This window comes from Hipposideros armiger, unplaced genomic scaffold (genome assembly GCF_001890085.2).
Source record: "Hipposideros armiger isolate ML-2016 unplaced genomic scaffold, ASM189008v1 scaffold_15, whole genome shotgun sequence".
Classification (NCBI taxonomy): Eukaryota; Metazoa; Chordata; class Mammalia; order Chiroptera; family Hipposideridae; genus Hipposideros; species Hipposideros armiger.
The window spans coordinates 5102894-5112921 of NW_017731365.1; the positions used below are offsets into that span (position 1 = coordinate 5102894).

The window sequence follows — 10028 nt, forward strand, 5'->3', positions numbered from 1 at the left end:
TTCTTCAGTCTAGTTGTGGAGGACGTTGCTTCACTGGCCCAAGTTGGCACCATCATTGCGCTCTTCCCGGGCGAGGCAGATCAGTCGCTGGCTTCTGGTTGGCCGCTCACGGCGGCTGCTGGCCGCTCATGCTGGCTGCTCACTACACACGGTAGCCCATGGCAACCCACTGTAGCAGGGACTGCAGCCTATGCCATCACCTGCGACTCACGGCAGCCCAGCTCCAGGTTGAGCTGTTGTTCAGCTTCTTAGCTGTAGAGGGCAGTGCCACTGGCCCTCATATATGGGATCCGAACTGGGGCACTCTGGCATCCCAAGCCAGTTCTTAACCAACGTGCCACTCAGCCGGCCCAACCGATTTCTGAATATTAATTTTGCATCCTACTACTTTACTAAATTCATTTATTAGTTCTAATAGGTTTTTTTTGGTGGAATGTTTAGGGTTCTCTATATATAGTATCATGCCATCTGCAAATAAAGACAGTTTTACTTCTTCTTTTCCAATTTGGATGCCTTTTATTTCTTTTTCTTGTCTGATTACTGTTGTTAGGACTTCCAATACTATGTTGAACAAAAGTGGTAAAAGTGGCATCCTTGTCTTCTTCCTGATCTTAAGGGAAACACTTCTAGCTTTTTCCCACTGAGTATCATACTAGTTGTCGGTTTGTCATATATAGCCTTTATCAAGTTGAGGTATGTTTCCTCTATTCCCACTTTGTTGATTTTTCTTTTTTAATCATAAATGGTTGCTGGATTTTATCAAATGAAGAATAATAACTTCTTAAACATTCAAACTATGAAACAATTTCTTCGTTCTTCAATCACAGTCTGTTGTCTTCTTAGATATTAGACTAGGCCAAAAGGCCTGCATGGGGCCCTGCAATTCCACTGTAGGAAAGCATTCCTGAAGAAACTGCTAAGCATTTACTATTCATTACACTAAAGGACAAAAAGTGCATTTCCTGCTTCTCCTTTCCTTCTTTCTTGCCTCCCTTTCTTTCTCCTCTTTGTCCTCCGGTTTCCCTATCTCTCCTCCTGTTCTTTTTACCTAGAAATTTTTCTAAGCCCAGTCACTCTTTTCTAGGGGGTCCTATATATCCTCCTCATCATCTATTAGTGTCTGTCAGTAGCTTCTTCCCACTCAGTTTATCCCATTGTTATTGCTATATTAATCTTTCTTAAAACTTGTCTATTATCAATCTCTTGCTTCAAAACTTCTTAGATCACCATTGCCTAGACATTAAAATTTCAACTCCTTAGCACAATATATAAGATCTTTTATATCATGACCTCAACTTCTTGGAAAGTTAGTCTTTTCTGCTAATATTCTTTCTCCTTCTTTCTTCACCACTGCTCAGCCTATTACACTCAATAATAATAGCTAACATTTATTGATAGCTTACTATGTGCCAAGAACTTTCTACATAAAACATTTATTTTACAAAGTTATGTGCCAGGTACTGTTGTAAGCATTTAACAAATAAGAATTCATTTAATCTTCATAAGAACCCTATGATATGGATACTATCATTTTCCCCATTTTACAGATGAGGAAACCTAAGCACATACACACACATGCACACACTCACAAGCACACACACTCATATACTGCTGGTAGAAGTAGAAAACAGTCCAGCAGTTCCTCAAGTAGTTAAACAGAGTTACCATATGGTCCAGAAATTTCACTCCTAGATATATATATCCATCTGAAATGAAAACACACTCCACCCAAAAACTTGTACACAAATGTTCATAGCAGCATTACTCTTAACAGCCAAAAATTAGAAATAACCTAAATGCCATCATCAGATAAATCAATAAATAAAATGTGGTATACACTCCACACAACAGAATATAATTTGGCCATAAAAAGAAATGAAGTAGTGATTCATGATACAACATAGAGTAATCATGAAAACATTATGCTAAGTGAATAAAACCAGTCACAAAAGGCCACATAGTATAAGATTCCATTTATATGAAATGTCCAGAATAGGCAAATCTACAGACAGAAATATTAGTGGCTGCCTAGGGCTGGGTGTTATAGAGAAAGTGGGAGTGACTGCTAAATGGCATGGAGTTTCTTATGAAGTGATGAAAATTTTCAGAAATTAAAGAGTGGTGATGACTGCACAACTTTGGGAATATACTTAAAACCACTGCATTTTACATGCTAAAACTTAAATTATTAAACTTATTTATTATAGTAATTATTTATTATAAATTTAAAAAAATTCTTAGATTGGTAAATAAGTTAAAATGTTCAGCAAAGGAGAGAGGCAGACCTTGAAGCAGAAAACTTCCTATCTGTTGCTTTGACATGATAGCTGAATTCTTTGAAACATCTTATTTCATACACAAATATTATCAATGCCAAAGGATTCTGGCAAGAAGTTTTGATACAAAGGTAAGTCAGAAATCAATTCCTTTTATTAGCTAGATAACAGAAACAACTGGAAGAATAAAAGTATATGCAGGAACAGGAGGCTCAGATAACACTCACCTCTTCCACAAAAGCCCAGTACTTGCAGTTACTGCAGACGCTCCCAGGAAAGCCACCATCATTAGTCGTCGCCTGATCTGGGTGGGCTGAGACCCTCCATGGTACCATCGAGAGCCCAGAGTCAGTTTTGCTAATGCAGAAAGTGAGTTAAGACGAAACATCCTGTGGAAAAAAGGTAGAAATGTTACTCCTAACTACTGGTAGCGACAGTGATGATGATGATGATAGTATCAACTTCACCAAAAAATATAAGTACTTAACTCAAGTGGCAGACACTAGTCTAAACACTTTGCAATACCATGTATTATATTATTCCATTTAATCCTCAGAACACTCGTATGAGAAAAGTACTACTTGTACACCTAGTATATCAGTCAAGGTACAATTGGAAGACCAGATCACATTTCAACAAGGAAATTTTAATATATAGTATAATTAATTACAACAGGGGTCTAAGTGCTAGGGATAAAGAGACAGCAGATACAGGAAGCAGCCACTACTTTGAGGGCTGAAGCAGAGCAACAAGAAAGGAAAGCTGTTAAGAGGCCACTCGAACAAAGCTGAGATCCAGGCCTTGTGGTGAGGACACAGCAATGGATGTCTGAGAAACATACTAAAGTGCCACACCAACAGAATTCACAGTAAAGCCATCTACTAGGAGAACTCATGCCAGCAGAACTCGGGAAGGTGCCCGTGGGGAGATGCCACAGTATGGAACTCACTGGGGAACTGCATGTGAGAGTGTTGCCACTAAAACTCCCCAGGAGTTGAGTGCCACCGGATGTCCCCCATGCTGCTGCCCACTGAATGCCACAGGAGCAGCAGCACAGAGCACACTAGAATCAGGAAGAAACACCCATTCATTCTCCAGTCCCTCTACTGACAAAGCTTAACAAAAGTTGACATGGGAGACATTTCCAGTATCTCAAACTGGACAAAGAAAGATGGATTTAGAGACGAAAAGCAACAGTTTGATACGTGGCACATCCATTTGACAGCTGTGGACACGGAGATGCAGTGACATGCTCAAGACCGTGCAGCTAGGAAGTGTTGGGTCCAGAATCGGAACCAAGAGTGGACTGACTCCAGCGCCCAAGTTTTAAACTAGGACACTGGGCTCCCCCTTATCCTGTAATGCTGATACTGCTTTTGTTAAAGTAATTCAGGTTTTAATCAAATCTTTCTCACTCCTAGGCCAGCGGAAGCCCTCCTCCCCACCAGATTCTTTTGTTTCATACTATAACTTCACCTGTTCCTTTAATTTTTTAAAAAAATTCAGAAACCTCTGTATTAGATTATACTGTTCAATAAACATTCACTCCCCCATTCCCCACACCATAGGGAAATACCATTTTCCCACTCTTCATTTTGGGTGTTTGTCTTGCCATATGCTTTGCTTTGACCACTGGAATGTGGGCCAGTTCCACAAAGTTCTTTTAAGAACTATTGCTGCTAGCTTCCCTTTGCTCCTGCACTCCCCCAGGAGAAGACTGTGCCCCACACCGATCCCTCAGCCTGGGTTCTATCATGAACAGATCTCAGCCTGGAGCCAGACACTGTCAAGACCAGCTGAGCCAGCTGAGCACAACCAATCTACCAAATGCTGATGAGGAATAGATGTTTGTTATTGTAAGCCCCTGAAATGTGGGGGTTGTTTGTTGCCATAGCAAAAGCTAATTCAGCATCTAAGAATTACTGGGAAGTTCTCATTTAACAAAAATTAATTAAGTTCACACTATTCAGCCCTATGTGAGACCTAAAAGGTCAAAACTTATTTTTACATCCTAATTGGGTAAAATACCTATGAAACATTTTTGAAATGATACATTTCCATCCTGAATAAATATAAACATATTAGAATATGGGAATTAAAAATAAAAGATCAGGGTAAGACTGGGTTAGACAGCTAAGGCTTTTGTTTAGTCTTGTGCCTCAGAATGGTATAGAATTTTGATTAAGAGAGAGAAATGTCAGGGGCACCCCAAAAGACTTAGGATCATCTCTGGCACTTCTGTCCAGAGAATTAATAGAGGATGATGATACTTTCCCTGTAGACATTGATCTTCAGGCCAGAGTAGAGTCCCTCATTCATTTATTCCACCAGGCAGGCTGAATGAAGCAGAAAGGGGCATTTCTTCCTAGTTATATGACTTTTAAATCAAAGTTTCCATGTTCCTTCCCTTTGATTTTCCTCAAAGCATAGTTCACTGATTCCTAATTTAAATTATGTTGTACTTTGTAAGGATCTTCCTATGGCAATTAACATATTTGTTCATATATAAGTTTGCCTCCCTTACTTGGCTCTGAGCTTCCTTTAAGGTCCAAATTATTTTTTCCTCTTTGTATTATAAATACATAGTCTAGCACAGGGCCTATTACCTTAGAGATGCTTAAAATATTTAACTACTTTACTTTTACATGAAAAACATCAAAGCACAAATTATACAGGTACTGGCTCCTAACATTAAGCATACTTCCCAGCCCCAATGTTTTAAAAACTCTGTCTTTTATTGTTTGGGTTCAAGTCAAGTTTGACTAATTGGCTGTCTTCTAACATCACTGAGCCAGTTACTGACTTTCCTCTGGGTCCCATACCTATAATCTCTTAAGTAAACCTTTCTCCTAATCTCCTTCATTAAACATAGGTCCAGTTTCAAAGTTTAAGCTTGTAGATAAAGTGGAAAAGAATTATTTTCTTCTCCTATTTCCTATCACCTAAGCTTTCAGAAACACAATTCTTAAGTCCCTTCCCAATTCCCCAAATCATCTCATTTTATTGCATATACTCTAGTAAAATCCAGGACCAAGAAGGCTATCCACTATATTTTCTTCCTGTCAGTTTCTAATTCATTTTTAAATTAATATTTTCCAAACCCACAAGTGCACTCACATACATAGCATGCTTTTGTCTATAATAAAAATGAGCACAGCTAAAACATACATATCTGGAGAAAACATTATTCATCACTGACAACAGAAAGAAAATGCAATTGAAAATTTTATATGTGAAAGACAAATAACCAATTCACAAGCTGGAACAGGCAAGGGATGTGTATGACATCTGAACAGATATGGAGACTAAGCAGATATATATGATCAAATAGGTAAGGCACGATCATTTGAGAAGATCCTTTGAAAGCTGGGCTGAGAATTCTGATCACATACACAACAGGATGCCACCAAAGTCCTTAAGTAGAAAAAGAACATGATGAAAACATTTTAAAAAGAATATCATTCTATCTATCAGCAGTGAATGGAATAAACTGCAAAGAGCCAAAGGTTGAAAGAGCTAACAAGGCAGTAGCGAGTGCAGCCAGTATTGGGTGGTGAGTGCCTAGATTAGGATAAGTATGGAAACCAAAAATAAAATAAAATTTCCAAAGAGAAACAATACTACAGAAATCAGTGTTTGACACATCACTGACTAATTGCATAGGAGATATGGGGTGTGGAAGATAAACAGGAGGAAGAGAATAAAACAATAACAACCTTTAAGTACTGTGGTAGAAAGTAAAATGGACTAGGAATCAACATCTAGTCTCAACTCCACTACTAAACAGCTGTGCATGAAGGAAGTTCATCTCCCCTCCTGAGGGAAGGCTTGACCATTGATAAAAGGAGGGAATTGCCTAAAATGTGCTCCAGGGTTCCTTTTAAATGTTTAATGCACTCATATCTCTGGTGAAAAACTGTATGGCAAATTTTCATCTAGTTTGCTTGCAGGGAGGGACTAAGAATATATCATATATTCAAGATTTATTAGTGTTGAGAATCTATGTATGCCATGGCTCTAGAGGACTTTAAAATTTGTAACTTCTCAGTTTTACTAACATTCCACTTACATTTTCGATATTGTAATTTAATTGTTACTGTCTACATCTCATTTCACCAGATTCTAATTTTATTCCCAAAAGTACACATCAAAACATATATCTGTTCATCTTCTCTAGAGCCATTTTTATAGATGCCAAGTAAACAGAGGAAAACAACCGGACTGAGAACAGGTTCTATTATAATTTAATCCCTAGCTGTGTACTGAAGAAATAGTGTAACTAGTTGAGTGTGTTAATTTTTAATGAAAGACAATTTAAACAGATTTAAGATCGGCTTTCCAACTGAATCTAGAAAATTGGGTGAATTGGCAGGAGTTACACAGTCATGAAGATTAACATGCATATTTATGACTTGTATTAAATTAAATAAAAAGCAGAGCATTTTTCTTCCTTAGCAGCCCCCAACCACACACATACAAAGGCATGCCTCTAAAAAATAGCTTTAATGTGAATTGAAAAAAGATGAAGAGGTATTTCTAACCAAGAAATGTCAAGGGAGGCAAGTGAAAGATAATTTTGTTACCAAAGAAAAGCATTATTTATCCAAAAAAGAAACTATCCTTATTTTACAGATGAAGTTACGTGGTTTACTCAGCTTATTAGTACAAAAACTTACAACAGATCCTAGAATTCTTGATTCCCAAATAAATAACCTAAAGGGGAAAAAACCTTTTTATAACTGTTCTCAGCAAAATAAATATAATAGGCACATGCCAAAAGGACATAAAATGCCCAACTACAAAAAGATAAACAATGATACAACATAATACAATGTGTAATGTAAAAATTAAAAATGATAATCATAAAATATTATTTCATAAACCACCAGAAAGTCAGACTAAAGATATAAAAAGAAAGTTGGAAAAAGATGTAAGAATGGCTTTGAAAATTATGAAAAGATACTTAATCTCACTCATAATGAGAATACAAATTAAAACTATACTAAAATAGGGCCGGCCGAGTGGCGCGATGGTTAAGAACTGGCCTGGGACACCAGAGGGCCCCGGTTCGGATCCCACATATGAGGGCCAGTGACACTGCCCTCTACAGCTAAGATGCTGAACAACAGCTCGACCTGGAGCTGGGCTGCCATGAGTCGCCTGCGACGGCGTAGGCTGCAGCCCCTGTGGCAGTGGGTTGCCATGGGCTACCGTGTGTAGCCAGCAGCCAGCGTGAGCGGCCAGCAGCCGCAGTGAGCGGCCGTCCAGAAGCCGGCGACTGATCTGCCTCGCCCTGGGAAGAGCGCAATGATGGTGCCAACATGGGCCAGTGAAGCGACGTCCTCCACAACTAGACTGAAGAACAAAAGGACAGCAACTTGTCTGTTTCCCTTCTCCCAATTCCCCAGCACTGTTCCCATCCCCCCAATTCCCCAATAAAAATCTTAAAAAAAAAAACTATACTAAAATACTGCTTTTTACATCAAGCTGGCAAAAATCCCAAAGTTTGAAAATGTACTTATTGGCAACACTGTAGAAATGGCACTGCTGAGGAAAGTAGAGATTGGTACAACTATGGAGGGCAAGGTGGGCCAACATCCACCAAAATCACTCATATAAAGTGCATAAATTGACCCGTCAATTCCACTTCTGACAGAATACCCTACAGATATTTCGTACACCTGTTAAATTATACACACACAGTTATTTACTGCATCATGGCTTGTAACAGCAAAAAAGTAAAACCCACCCCACAACTCTTAATGTTCACCAAGAGAGGACCGGTTAAAGTATGATAAATACCGGGGGTGCCAAAAAAATGTATACAATTGGACACTTTTGTCAACGTTGTTCAAGCAGTAGTTTGCCATAATCAGAAGTGTCTGGATGCTGATGGTAACCACTTTGAGCATCTCTTGTAATTGCAGAAGTCAAATGTGACTTGTATTCATCTTTTGTTATCAGTATATATTGAGTATTACAATTTTAACACAGTTTTTCTTTCTTAAAATGTGTATACATTTTTTAGCACCCTCTGTATACATAAGGCAATAACATGTAGCAATAAAAAAAACAGAGTGAAAAAACTACGTATAGACTTCAAAAGATTCAAGAAATACTGTTATCTAAAAATAGCAAGGTGTTGAAATCTTACCATTTGTGACAACATGGATGGACCCAGAGGGTATTATGCTAAATGAAATAAGTCAGACTGAGAAAGACAAATACCGTATGATCTCACTTATATGTGGAATCTAAAGAACAAAATACATGAACAAACAAAACCGAAACAGACTCAGATACAGAAAACAAACTGATGGTTGCCAGACTGGAGGGGGGTTGGGGAGCTGGGTGAAAATGGTAAAGGGATTAAGAAATACAAATTAGTTAGTTACAAAACAGTCATGGGGATGTAAAGTACCCCATAGAGAATATAGTCAATAATGTTATATCAACTATGTATAGTGCCAGGTGGGTACTGGACTAATCAGGAGGATCATTACACAAATTATATAAATGTCTAACCACTATGCTGTATACCTGTAACTAATATAAAATTATACTGAATGTCAACTGTAAAAATAATATTAACAAAGACCTTTGATAGAGGCAAGATGAGATAATGTCCTTTCAGAAATTCAAGTTTTTAAATCTCTAACCTATAACTGATTAAAACTGATTAAAAATACATAAGTTATGCATGTAAATATAACTGCTAAATGCGAGGCGCTATATTTGGTGTTATGATTTGATGCAGAAGAGGATAGCAGATATCTCCTCCCTCTACCAAGTTTCAGAATTTATTTGTTAAATATATGATTATAATACTCTCTAGTCAGAAGAGCTCTCTTAATAATTGATCTAACCTGAATGAATCATTAATCCATTGAAAATAAGGTTCACAATGGGGAATTAATTACACTGACCTCTGAATTAAGTTTATTTCTGTTAAATTAGAAATCACCTGTGCTTTCTAGTTTTTGTAAAGGCACATCATTAACTAATAATGTCAAAGGAATTACCAGATTTATTGGGTTGTCGGAAAAGTCATGACACATTTTTGCAACGAAAAGCATAGAAAAAATACGTCATGACTTTTCCGATAACCGAAAATAATATAATGTAATAAAGTTACATTGTGTACTTTGAAAAAAATTAAAAATTGCAAGATGTGGAATATCATATACAGTATGCTACATTTTATGTGAAAAAAGGGACATAGGAACGCATATGTGTATGTTCTTATTAAATGTGGAAGGACACACAAAAAAAGTAATAGTAGTGGTGCTGTTTGGGGGTGGAGATGGGTGAGATAAAAGACGGAAATTTTTATGAGATACTATTTCATTTTAAAAACTATGCTTATGTATTTATCCATGCAAATATACAGTATTTCATATGAGAATTTTTATTGAAGTTTAAAGGCAAAATACAAGGTAATATGTGCATGCCAATCAAATTAATGTAAAATGTATATACATTTTTTTTTCAATTATAAAAAAATTTAGGCGATGCAAATAAAATTTATTGATGCTCTGGGAAGATTTCATTTAATTTTTTTTTTCATTTAAAGAAAAATAAAGGCAGGCCCAGAGGGTGATGTTTCATTCTCTATAGCCAGAAACTGTCATTTACCAGCCCTACTAGTGGGTTCAGGCACAATATTTCAGCAATCAACCCATAACGTGACAAGTTTCCCTAGGAAGATAAGCCTTGTTTAAGTCAAATTCATATCCCAAAACTTTTTTTTTT

General features: G+C 37.3%; 1 protein-coding gene across 4 annotated transcripts in view; it reads right to left on the reverse strand.

The window, feature by feature from the left end:
- MICU1 (mitochondrial calcium uptake 1) overlaps positions 1-10028 on the reverse strand; it is a 216148-nt gene that overhangs the window by 173962 nt on the left and 32158 nt on the right. For all 4 annotated transcript variants that reach the window (XM_019625591.1, XM_019625582.1, XM_019625577.1 and 1 more), the window contains exon 2: positions 2504-2665. In XM_019625591.1, coding sequence (XP_019481136.1) covers positions 2504-2664 — 161 coding nt within the window. In that variant the 5' untranslated portion in view covers position 2665. The remainder of the gene's footprint in view (positions 1-2503; positions 2666-10028) is intronic.